Source organism: Palaemon carinicauda, chromosome 11 (genome assembly GCF_036898095.1).
Source record: "Palaemon carinicauda isolate YSFRI2023 chromosome 11, ASM3689809v2, whole genome shotgun sequence".
Classification (NCBI taxonomy): domain Eukaryota; kingdom Metazoa; phylum Arthropoda; class Malacostraca; order Decapoda; family Palaemonidae; genus Palaemon; species Palaemon carinicauda.
The window spans coordinates 144,430,804-144,444,819 of record NC_090735.1 but is presented as its reverse complement, the minus strand read 5'-3'; the positions used below and the strand labels follow the sequence as shown (position 1 = coordinate 144,444,819).

The window sequence follows — 14,016 nt, the reverse complement described above, 5'->3', positions numbered from 1 at the left end:
TCTCTCTCTCTCTCTCTCTCTCTCTCTCTCTCTCTCTCTCTCTACGATGTAAGATCTCTCTTCCCAATTATTGCCAACACTTGAATAACTTGTGCAGTTCTATGATTTCAGAAATTATTATATTAAGTGTATGAAAGTGTATCCTAACCCAGGAGAGGAAGTTTATTTGATGCAAATACATTTTAGATCATTTCACCCACAAAAAATCTTGTAAATTTAAATAATGGAAATAAGTAATTTCAAATTACAACTCTATAATCTGGTATTTGTAACTCCACTGAATCAACCATTCATGACGTAAAAATTCATTTTTAAACCTCTCAACATTGCCATTAGCGGCTTAATCTATAAAACATAACCCATAATTAACTATGAACCTCTAATAGTAGAATATTACAGCCATACCCAGCAAACAACATCGAAGTTACCAACAATGAACTTCATGTATTATCTAGGTGCAACTACGAACCCACCTAGAAATAGGGTATAGGTGACCTTACCTTAATCGTGAGTTGCCATCGCCCATTTTTTCTTAGGTAGAATAGTCAGCAATATTATTATTATTATTATTATTATTATTATTAATAAATGCTAAGCTACAACCCTAGTTGGAAAAGCAGGATGCTATAAGCCCAGGGGCCCCAACAGGGAAAATAGCCCAGTGAGGAAAGGAAATAAAGAAAAATAAAATATTTTTAGTATAGTAACAACATTAAAATAAATATTTGCTATAAACACTATAAAAACTTTAACAAAACATGAGGAAGAGAAACTAGATAGAAGTCTGCCCGAGTGTACCCTTAAGCAAGAGAAATCTAACCCAAGACAGTAGAAGACCATGGTACAGAGGCTATGGCACTACCCAAGACTAGAGAACAATGGTTTGATTTTGGAGTGTCCTTTTCCTAGAAGAGCTGCTTACCATAGCTAGAGTCTCTTCTACCCTTACCAAGAGGAAAGTAGCCACTGAACAATTACAGTACAGTAGTTAACCCCTTGGGTGAAGGAGAATCATTTGGCAATCTCAGTGTTGTCTGGTGTATGAGGACAGAGGAGAATCTGTAAAGAATAGGCCAGACTATTCGGTGTCTGTGTAGGCAAAGGGAAAGAACCGTAACCAGAGAGAAGGGTCCTATGTAGTACTGTCTGGCCAGTCAAAGGACCCCATAACTCTCTAGCGGTAGTATCTCAACGGGCGGTTGGTGCCCAGGCCAAAGGTGATATCTGATATGACTAGATTTTTAGTTCTCAAGTGTTTGTTTACCTTTGACTTATTAAGCCTCTTATGTCTTGTGAAGCTTCAGCTCTATTTTTGGTTACTTTTATGATATCTTGGTTCTTTTCTTGCGATTCAGAGACGTTTTCATATAGTCAAAATATAATGACTGATATTTGGTAGGAGTCAATCTTATTTTTTGTACTTTATTTGCTTTCATTTACCTACGAGCAACAGTACTGTCTGTTCTTAGAATGTTTCAGTTTTATTTATATGCTCACGTATAGGTCAAAAAAAAAAAAAAAAAAAGTTTGTCATAGCAAATGTGAGAGATTTTTACAATTGATCCATTTTACCTATTGATATGGTAAGATTTATGTAAGGTGGGTTTTGTCGCATTTATCAAACGTAATTTTATCAAATTATAGAAACAATTGTTGATGAAAGCTTGTGTTTGAAAATGAGAACAGGAGACGAAGTTTAGAGCCTAAAATATTAAATTCTTCCTTGTATATATGCATATCATTTGGGAATTATGAATATTTAACTAATTATCACGTTCACCTTGATATAACGTATAGATCAAGGTAATTAAAACGTGTTTTGGAAGCATAATTCTATAAGTTCTGCCATATAATAGAAACAAGACCCGTATACTTCATACAGTTAAAAACCTTTCAACAGAAAAAAAAAAAAAACATTGAATATCTCACTTGTGATTTGTTATGAGGCCTGCAGTTTTATTGTACAGTTAGTTCCTGGTATACAATCGTGGTTATCCAAAAAGCTATTTCTTCTTCACATCTGCTTCATCTTCTTCTTTCAAACTTTTTGGTCCCACTGTATAGCAGGGTTAGCTACTCGAGTTAACTTTCTCCAATTATTTCCTCTTTGCTCTTAATTGCCTGAGTTTCTACCCAGTGAAATAGTACTTATTGGTACATTCTTGTCTGAAACAACTCTAGTTACGTCTTTCTTTAAATAATTTTCACCCTCTGTCTCACTGCTGTTATTATTGATCCCAAGTAGTTAAATTTATTGTTCTATTTTAGCACTGTACTATCTTCAACTTGTATCTTTACTTCTTCATGACCTTTTCTGCTGCTAAACATTAGCTTTGTCTTTCCAAAGTTTACTTTTAATACTTTCTTTTTCTTATATGTATAATTTTATCATCTAACCTTCTCTCCAGTCCCTTGGCATTTCCTTTACATTCTAGATCTTTTATCAATATTGCACGCACCCACTCTTTTCCTAAATTTCTCAATGCCTTGATTATTTATATTGTTACCTCCTATTTTCGTGTAGCTTTGTTTACTTATCTTTTCTTTAAAGTATTCTAGACTTTCTCTCTCTCTCTCTCTCTCTCTCTCTCTCTCTCTCTCTCTCTCTCTCTCTCTCTCTCTCTCTCTCTGATATTGATCCTTTACACTTATTCTCTATCTTAATATTTGTATTATATAGTCTTTCCATCCTCTCTTGACTTCCTCTTCCTCAATTAAGATATTTTCATTGTTATCTTTAATAAGTCCTACCTCTGCTACATCCTTCTGTCTTTTCTTCTCGCTTCTGCAATTCTGTGGATTATCTCTTCTCCCTCCGGTGTTCCCATCTCTCTCTCTCTCTCTCTCTCTCTCTCTCTCTCTCTCTCTCTCTCTCTCTCTCTCTCTCTCTCTCGGCTTCTCCCTTTGCAATCCCTACCATTCTCTTTGGTTTGCTCTTTATCCATCTATGTTCCTCACTAGTGTGGATGTTGTTATCATCTTCCCATCCATTACTTATTTCCTTAAGAGCTGTTTGAACTTAGATTCCATTACCGTGTTTCTGTTTCCTTTAGCTATTTACCGCTTGTCTTCCGGAGACCTGTGGCTCTTTCCACTTCACTTCTGAACTCTCTCGCCTTCTCCTCCTTCAGCTTCCAAGTTTTGATCCTTCTTTATCGCTTCCCATACCCAACAGCTCTACTATTAATATATTCTATTACCGCTTACAATCAATTAGAAAAATACTCTGGAAGCCTTGCTTAATATAAATATTTAAGATTATCCTTATCAGTATGACCGTCATTAGTAGGTAAAATAATATGTAAAATAAAACAAAGTTATTTATTCTTACTTCATTGTATTGATAGCAATATATGCACCAACATCGAAGAACAAAATCAACATGATTTGATCCTATAACAGGTCAAAACTATATAATCTTCAATAGATATCTATTATTATCACAAAAATAAAACATATACAAAGGCCTAAAATGTCAGCAATCTCTCATAACTTGGTGTTCATAAGCCTTTGAAATTCCGACAAATGAAAACATTCATAATGCCAAAGAACTGCTGTTTAGAGACCATCTTGTTAGAGTACTGCACCCAAAAGAATATTTGTAACTTATGCTTTAGCATTGTATTTGTCATTCCTACTTTTTGGTACCACAATCTTCAACAACAGAAGCATCGAAAAACCAATCGTGATACCAGCAATCCCACCGATGTCGCTGATGAGCTGCGGTATAGTCTGAGTTTCAACCTCTGCAACTATAACTAGATCCTCAGGTTTCATGCGAATTTCAACGTTGGGGAATGGATCGGGATATCTTTCGACCGACAGTTCGAAGAACATGTGATTGTGATGTCTACAAGATGTGTAACAGTATTTCCAGTAACGACTCGTTTCTTTAAGAGATTTCTGGCTCCTCTGATCGTACCATACATTATTCACACCTTCGAGACCTTTGAAATATTGTGGAATCTTGAGGTACTGCGTGTAATTACAGAATTGGCCGGATGAGAGATGTATCATGTAAGGTAGACGACATCCGTAAGATTTTGTGAATGAATTGAGAAGGCATTTGTGTATGCATCCTCTGTAAGACGAATTCTGTGTCTTTTGGACACTGTCAACATGAAGAGATTTATATTGAGCTGAATGCATAGTGGCAATGATTCTCTCATATGGGTGTTTGGGAATCATTTCAGATAGTAGTGGGGATTCGCCAAATGGTGTTATGGCGAAGTATATTTGAGGTGCACTGCCAAAGACATCCTTTTTTTCTACACTTTTCGGGAATGTTAGGACTATTTTAGCGTGAGTTACGTTAAAGTTAGTGTCATTCATGGCATAGCATTTATTCATCATTGTCGACATAGGGTGCCATATGTTCTCGCAATACATTTCACCTTCTGTACAGTCATTGAAGAGTGATTTCCCATCAGTAGTGACTCCTATTACATCTGATAAATTCCACGCAGCTCTGTTAAAAATATTCTCTACAGAGTTCTCCTTGTTTACCCCTAAGACATCTAAAGACTGGACAACTCTTAAGAGTCGTTCATCTAGCGGCAAAGCTTTTAGATATATACCTGAAATGTTGAACTCCTCATTTTCTGCCAAATAGTTGATGTCAAGAGGGGGCCATCGACAAACTGTTAATACTAGAGTTGGTTTCGAATGTTTGCCTGATTCCGACATTACCGAGACACTAAATGAGCGAAAGAAGTAGAACCTTACAACTAACCATGCAGTGAGAAAAATGCCAAACATGACTATGGCGAATTTCAAATAACGCATAAACGAGATGTAACATTTAAGATTTATGCATGTGGCTTTCTTTTTGAAATTATCAACTGAGAAATCAATGCCTTGAATTATGCTGCACCCTAGATACAAGCCACATACTCCTCCAAGATTGCACGACAGCAGAAGAACATCAATTGAGTAATAAGAGTTATCAACGTGCATCTTAGACTCACGGTCACTGGTTTCATTGCTGATATCCGGATAAATATTATGGCTTTCAAGAACCTTGCTGCAGCGTTTAAGTCTTCTTGGCCATGTTGTTGCTATAAGCAAATCCGACGGAACTATGTAGCCATGTGTGTGAAAAACTCCTGAGTTTTCTTCACAGTAAGGTAGATCATCCACATTGATGAATGGAGATATACTATCAATTTCTTTGACAGCCTTTAATAAGAGACAATGTGTCAGACGATCGTTATAAAAAGTCTCTTTTTCCTGACAACCTAAAGCCCTGCTAGCTAATCTTCGAGCGAGTACGTCTCGGATGTGATCTATACGCTCTGCTGATTGATACTTTAGGGATACTAACGTTAATTTTGGTTGAGAGAAGTAACTCTGCAGTACTATTAAACAGTGTGTGGAGGTAGCAGCAAACAGAGCGATGATGCCAGCATACTCCATAAGACATTTGAAATGAAAGGGACTTATTCCAGTACATTTCAGCATACGAGAAATATACTCAAGGCAATGTACAATAAGCTTCCATCCAAAGAAAACAGACAGGCTGAGAAACAGTCCTAAGCTGCCCCCAGTATCGGAAATCAACAGAGCCAATGGATACGTTTCCACTTCAACTTCTTTCCTAATCTCACTCGAGGCAGCAGATAGAAACACGGCAAAGTTTGTTATATACAAATATTTCATATCATGAGACCAAACCTTACTGTGACATTTTTCATTGCAAATTAATTTTTTAGATTCATAGAATTTTGCAATTTCTTTAATCAAGTTAGGAGTACTACAAGTCGAATTCACAGTATCAAAAAATGTTTGGTGAGTTACAGGTGAGCATTCAAACCTCTTTGTGACCAGCCTCTGCAATTTTTCGTGATGGCATTTTTCATAATTGTAAGATCTATCAGAAACACAAGACCCTTTTACATGAAATTTTTCAACTAATTGTGCTAGTGACATAGGATTAGGCATCCTTGGTACTGTAACCAATTTATAATTTCCCTCAAACAAGTCTCGTGAGAGACGAACAGTGTCTTCGAGTGTTTCTTGATCTGGGATGATAAATGCGGACACGCGATGATAAAAAACGTAAGCATGATCATGAGACTTAATGTTGAAATGGATGTAGTTTTCGAAGCCACATGAAGAGTTGCAAAGTTGTGTTACTTTGTCACAGCTTGAAGCTCCAGGATTGTAAGTATATACCTCACCATTTTCATAAGTCCAACTACACGGTTTGATATAAGGAGACTCTCTTAAATTTATACCAATTTCAGATATATTCACTGGAGGGAAAAATGTATAACAAGGTCCAAAAGAAGAATAAGTTCGGCGCCAGTTAGGTGCCTCCGTCAGTGACATGTTGTAGTATTCTGTTTTATCCATGATGGTAACACTTTCTATGACTTGTCCTAAATCCCAACTCCCATTAGTCCACAGAAGAGAAACACTCGTATCTTGTGCTAAGTTATTCAAAGACGATAAGCTCTCGCCAACTTCCATGTAGTTTCCAGAAATGTTTACCCCCAGATCTTTTAAGAAATCCGGCTTGAAAGGCGGAAAAGGACAAACCGAGATGGGAGGGAGCTGAAGTACTTCCATCGGCTCGAGGGAAACTTTCAAGATGGTAGGTTTAGCCAAGAAGACTTTGACATTAAGGCTGACCTGGTAGATTAACAAGGCAGTGGCTGACACAATGACTAGCAGACGCCAGATTTTTCGTAAACGGTCTTCTGTTGTCTGCTTCATCTTTCCTGTGGAAGAAAATCTATTTTTATTCAATTTGTTTCACGTGACACAAGATCAATAACCATAAGGTGTGATGAAAAGGGCATGCACCAAAGGGAAATGTATGAGGATAGACAATTTTAAGCAGAACTCACGAGATGTATGTATTTCAAAAATTCTGGAAGACATAAACTTGTGAGCTGTAATTGTAGAATAAAATTCCTTAGGAATTGTACTTAAGGGTAGGCTCCGGGTGAGAGGGTGCTAATTGTAAAAATATTTGCCAAAAATACACTAATCAAGACAGGCTAATGAAATTTTGAGGCATTATTAGCACTATAATAAGGCATATCCTCTGTAAGTTTTATCATCCTACAGGGAAAATAAAGGATTTTATGAATAAAAATGTGAAAATTGGAGCTAGCGACTTAAAGTTGTTTGGTGACCAGTGAGAAACTAATGTCTTGAATTGAAATTCGCTCTGTAATTATGTTTGTTTATCCATATGGAACAAGCAGACCAAGTTTTATCAAAATCGAACAGTAAATAAGCACACAGAAAGAAAAAAACGAGGAGGTTAGGTTAGGTTAGGTAGTGATGGTGATGGAGGGATACCTAGAAATAAATATTCACCAAAAATTGAAATTTCGATTTAGGGAAAAAACCTTCTGTGTTTTTCTAGGTATTATGTCACTTAATGGCCTAAAACATCTAAATATTATATTACTTAAGGCATAAGAGCAGGACAAGCAAAGAAATATTTCTCGTTTTTTCTTTTTCGGGAGAGGGGTGTATTTCTTTGCTTGTCCTGCTCTTATGCCTTAAGTAATATAATATTTAGATGTTTTAGGCCATTAAGTGACATAATACCTAGAAAAACACAGAAGGTTTTTTCCCTAAATCGAAATTTTAATTTTTGGTGAATATTTATTTCTAGGTATCCCTCCATCACCATCACTACCTAACCTAACCTAACCTCCTCGTTTTTTTCTTTCTGTGTGCTTATTTACTGTTCGATTTTGATAAAACTTGGTCTGCTTGTTCCATATGGATAAACAAACATAATTACAGAGCGAATTTCAATTCAAGACATTAGTTTCTCACTGGTCACCAAACAACTTTAAGTCGCTAGCTCCAATTTTCACATTTTTATTCATAAAATCCTTTATTTTCCCTGTAGGATGATAAAACTTACAGAGGATATGCCTTATTATAGTGCTAATAATGCCTCAAAATTTCATTAGCCTGTCTTGATTAGTGTATTTTTGGCAAATATTTTTACAATTAGCACCCTATTATCAGAGTTATAATATCGACCTGAAAATTCACGGGTACTATGTGCTACATAGAATATTTATCGATAACAACTCTATATAATATATAGAGTTGTTATTGATAAACATTATGTATAACAATACCAGGGAAATTTTTTTATCTTGAACAACGGATGGATCACTTGTATACAAAGTATTAAACAATTGGCCTTTAAGGCATGTCCCTATTGAACCATCTCCGGTACCCTGTTATTATTATTGATATTATCAGCCAAGCTGTAACCCTGATTGGAAGGGCAGAATGCCACATCCTCAAGGGTTTCAACAGGGAAAGACAGTAAGGAAAGGAAATAGAGAATGGCAAATAAACTAAATATAAGAAATGGATAGAATAATATATAGCGTTTTAAGATCAGTAGCAACGCTAAAGTAGATCTGTCATATATTAGAGTAGATTATAAAACGAGACTTTTGTCAACCTGTTCAACATACAAATATTAGTTGTAAGTTTGAACTTCTGAAGTACAACCTATTCAACTGTAAGATTAGGAATATTAGTTTAGCTCTAGCAATATACGGTATTACTAATTAGTTTATTTGTGTTTCTCTCAACAACCATTAATTTTACTCCTCAATATTCTACAATAACCTAAGTTTTGCTTTCCCTGGTTTTTATGAATATATTTATATATATTTATGCTGGTAACATATATTTGCTTTATAGATTGAAGGGTTGATTGATATAGTCTATAAACAGCCATACATAGATATTTTCATTTTTGTCTGTAAAATAATACTATTCATAGAATTTGATAAAAATAACACCAATGATACTCTTAATAATGATATTAAGTATTTAAGGAAACAAGCCAATGTCAAATAATGCATGACCACTATCATATACATCTCACTTCCATTGAAATTTTCAACTCATTTATATATCAAACACAAATATATTTCCATCAGCTATTGAAATAGTTTGGTCAATATTTCATATGGTTCCCATCCTTCCTTGTTAGTTTAGGATGTTTATCTTTCAGAAAACGGAATAATATCAACCTTTTCTGTGCCAAAACTGTGGCACTCAACCCTCAAAGCTTTTTGGGAGACATTTTGCCTAACTCATCTTAGCACAAAATCTATTAAAATGTGACTTTACCACCTTCATTATTCCAAAGAGGAATAATTACTTTTTCCATTGATTTATGATTTTTCATAGTTTGTAAAATCTTATCAAGCGTGAATAATGATATTAACAAACAAACAAAACTGTCAATAAATGGACGCAAAATACGTCTAATTGTGCCAATAAAAGTAGATATATTCGGACTTAGAAAGGGTCAATTTACTTTCTGGACATCTGATTTTTTTTTTTTTTTCAGCCATTTTTGAGCAGATAGTAGGTTTTTTGCCAATCATTCGAAAGTATTATCCTTGACTCACTGATATCCAGGTAAAATTAGTGCATGGTGCAAATTATGGGCAATAAGGTTGACCCATAACAAAACTCAAAGCATTGATAATGTTTCCTTAACTCTTATTATATAAGACTCGTTAAAAATGTCTGGTGGGATTTTTTATTACAAATTTACTTTTTAGAAAAACATTTGGTATCTTTTTGTTCAATTGCACAAAAAAATAGACTTACTAGGAAAGTCTTTTAAGATTTTCAGTGAGCACTCTATTCTGGAGTTCTAATTCTTTTATTTGCCTTGTTTCAGTAGGCTTATTGCTCTCCTTTCTCGTCTTCTCCTGCTGAAACTCAATTTAATTCGTGGGACAATAGATTGCTGTCTATTAAATTTCATATGCCTAATCTTGATATTAATGTCTGGCACCGTCGTTTAATCATTTCTTAATTCATGTTGCACAAAATTTCTCATAATTCTGACCATCCTTTGCATTTAGATCTACCCAGACTGAATCATCCTGTACGTATTACGGGACGTGCAGTTAATTCTAAGTCATGCCTTCTCCTTCATAAGGCTTAATACTACACAATATTCTAGAAGTTTTATTCCAACTGTGAACAAATGATCATCCTAATCGACCGGTTGAATCGGTGCGACTTCAGAAGTTCATTTTGCAGTGAATGTTTTTATGTTGAATAGACTGACAAAAGTCCCTCCTCGTGTTTACAAGACAGATTAATTTTAACGTTGTTACTGATCTTAAAAATTTTCTATTACTTATTCATTATTTCTCATGTAGTTTATTCATTTCTTTATTTCCTTTCCTCACTTGGCTATTTTTTCCTTTTTGGAGCCCTTGAGCTTATATCATCCTGCTTTTCCAAATGGGACTGTAGCTTTTACAAGTTAACTTTAATTATTATTAACATTTCCTATTCCTGGTAAATTCTCATTTATTTTGGATTAAATCATCATGATTTTTAAAGCCATTCATGAAAAAAAAACACTTTTTAAAGCGATGTTATACATAAACCTAATTTTTTTTACAAGTGATTTTACACGTGCATTCCAGTGAGAGTCCTTGAGGATGAACTCGCAATGCCTTAAGGCCAAGACGAACACACCGAAAATTATATCATCGAGCCGTAAATGCAGGTTGGAAGTTCCCTTGAACTAAGTATAGTCCTTGAAATCAAGGTAAGACAAAATCTCCAGGCCCTAAACGAAAAGATGAGCCAATCATAAAAATTTCGAGAAGTCGCATGATGGCAAAGAACTTGTTTCGGTAAACTTTTTATTGTATCAGCAAGCGCCGAGATATGGTTGATGATATCTTAATATTTCTTCATAATATCATTATTTCGCAACCCAGACAGTCGACGCGCCTCTTTCTTCTTTTAATGGGAAACTAAATTAATTTTACAAAATGAGGCCAAATTGTTCTTCACTTATCAGATATCAGACAATGAAAAAATATAAAAATTATAGTGACAATTATTGGCAGTTTTATATTATGATAATAAAATTCTTCAATCCAGACAGGGAAAGACAGACCTATTCCTTAACATTAAAGACACAGATTCGACAAATGGAGTCAAGCTTATGACAGCGGTTACTCCTTGTACCACATGTTCTTATCCATATCACTTTCCCCTGTCCTATACAATAATGCAAAGTGGAAAAGCTGGGCATTTTTATTTGTATGAATGACTTACTTGGATTTGAATTATAGAATTTGTGCACTAAGCCCAGGAAGGTCATTCAGTTGCAAGGGTAAGCTAGGGAACAGCCTCGCAGTAACACAATGAAAGAAAAGTTAAAAGGATTCGATAGCAAGATGATATAAAAAAGGAGACTGGATTGATGGCAAAGTAGAACACTGAAAAGCGAGTGCAGCTAATACACAAGGGTCCCTGCAATCTGCAGGTACACTAACGGAACTTCTATTGTAGTAAGTTCCCAACGGGAGATGAGTTGTAGTACAGTATAGGGCTATTGTAATCTCTAGTATTTCAAGTGAGTAATATACATCTAGTGATATATATGTATATATATATATATATATATATATATATATATATATATATATATATATATATATATATATATATATATACCACTAGACCTATAATACTCATTTGAAATACTAGAGATTATTATGATTTTCATCAGTTTAAATTATTAGGGTTATCAATTTCATATACTTGCAATTACATGGATAACTATTCAGTACGAGAATTCTGATTAATTCAGAAAAGTAGTCCTAGGCCTATTACGATATAATTTAGATTAACACCGTTTCTCTGAATTGGTCTTTCAACGAAACTAAACTAAATCTAGTTCGGATTTATATTTTTCAGATAGTACCCTGAAGAGGCTGTTATGGCTTTAAATGAAAGGGAGGAATAAATTGACAAATTCAACAACAAGAGTTAAACAAGATTTAGATAAATTTAATTCAATGCTATCAGGTAATTAGGGTACAGTGCCGTTACCAGAATGTTAGGAAATATGTGCAATGCTTAAGGAGTCAAGCACGCTCTCTTTTTTCACTTACTCTACGTTGATATATATATATATATATATATATATATATATATATATATATATATATATATATATATATATATATATATATATATATATATATATATATATATATATATATATATATATATAATTACAGTATATGACATGATGGAAGAAATTAATTTTCAGTAAACTGTATTCATAACTGAAATTTGGGTTTTATTAAATAGATAGATTCTGAGGAGTACGATCCATGTTCTGAACGGTCTCACAGACCCGAACGCTAGGCAATAGATTTCATCAATGTGTGGAAATCAAACTTTTAGAGAATGTTAGGTGACTAAGTCTATCAGGACAATAAAATACAGTCTGATTGGACGTTTTCAAGAAAAGTTTTTAACACTAAATCACCAAGTAAGCCTACAGCGGGGAGTAGGCCTACACCTGTAACTTTATCTCAACATCAGGGGATGAATTTACAACCTATTTGTCAATCAGTAATTAGTTAAGGAGTCATGTACTTCATTTTTTAAGAAATTGAGTGTTAAAGTCAGAAAATTTTACAAGTAGTCCTATTCAACAAAATCAGTTTCGCGGATGCTGTTTTGATTTCTTAAAATTTCTAGTATTCCAGTTTACAAAGGGAACTGAGAAGAAAACAAGAAGCCTATATTCTCAATGGCTTTAAGCCATGGTAAAATGAAATTCTGAATGTGATTTTTTCAGCTAATGAGACCACTTCTGTATTCGGTATTTAAGGAAATTCAGGTTTATGCATAGCCTATAAAAATCTTACTAAATCCGTTTCTCACTCCAAAACGAAAATAAAAGTGTGATTACTGAAGGGAAAAGGTCTGTAATTGATAAATATTGAATGATATCTAAATTATATAAGGAATAAGAAAGTATTCTTCTCAGGTTACTTACTCACTCAAACAAATATCATCATCATCCTAAATGTTACGAAATACCTCGTGTGAATTTGTCTCGTTCGCCAACAGAACCCATAACCTAGAGAAACCCTCTCACCTAATGCATTCTTACTGGGAAATATCTGGCATCTCATTGGCTGATTCTCTCTCAGTTCTGATTGGTGCTTGTATGTGACGTCATATAGTTGTACTTTCCATGAATGATTGAGGAAAGGTAAACTATATTTATTGCTGATGAATTATGACTAAAAAATTACAAATTTTATTGAAATGGACTTATAATTATTATTTATCAATTAATAAATAAATAATTGATCTTGTTAAAAGATATAAGTTAAATAAATACGTCATATTCAAAGGAATATTTGACAATGTTCTGGCTACGATGATACATGAGCGTGTGTACGTCTGTTAGGCTGCATTGAGCGATGGCAACTACCAATTACAGTTGCGGATGTTTTAGCTAATCCGAGGACGGGAATATCCCCACAAGAGAGCGTTCCAACATTTGAATTAGTGTTTTGTATATCAAAAGCCATATTAAGAAACCCGCTCAAATCATGAGTTATCACAGGAAATGTCTCTTGTCTCATTGGCTGATTCGTCCTCTGCTGTGATTGGTGGTTATATGTGACGTCATACAATCTAGTATTTTAAGAATAAATTTAGCTGACTGGTGGATAAAAAAAACCTATACTTACTGCAGATAATCGTTATATGCATAGAAAGACAATCACGAAATACTTCGTGTGAATTTGTCTCGTTCGCCAACAGCACCCCAACCCAGAGGAACCCTCTCAGCTAATGCATTTTTAGCGGGAAATATCTGGCGTCTCATTGGTTGATTCTTTCTTAGCTCTGATTGGTGGCTGTATGTGACGTCATATAACTGTACTTTTTATGAATGAATCTTTTTGGGTAAGGAGGGAAAAACTATATTAAATGCAGATAATTTATGATTAAAAAATTACGAATTCAATGGAAATTAATTCATAACTGTTATTAACTCTTAGTAAATAGATAATGCATCTTTTTTAATGATATAAGTTAAATACATTCGTCATATTCAAAGGAACATTTGACTTCGTTCTGGTTACGATGATAGATGTGTGTGTGTGTGTGTGTGTGTGTGTGTGTGTGTGTGTGTGTGTGTGTGTGTGTGTTAAACTCCAG

The 14,016-nt window shown here is 34.4% G+C and overlaps 1 protein-coding gene across 1 annotated transcript; it reads right to left on the bottom strand.

Moving 5' to 3' along the window:
• Window positions 1-3,364: 3,364 nt before the first annotated feature.
• On the bottom strand, window positions 3,365-13,631 carry LOC137649807 (uncharacterized). Its single transcript, XM_068382750.1, has 2 exons — window positions 13,545-13,631; window positions 3,365-6,722 (listed from the first exon to the last, which is right to left on the bottom strand). The coding sequence occupies exons 1-2, from the start codon at window positions 13,564-13,566 to the stop codon at window positions 3,607-3,609; spliced, it is 3,138 nt and encodes a 1,045-aa protein (XP_068238851.1). The 5' UTR covers window positions 13,567-13,631; the 3' UTR covers window positions 3,365-3,606.
• Between the last annotated feature and the right edge of the window lie 385 nt (window positions 13,632-14,016).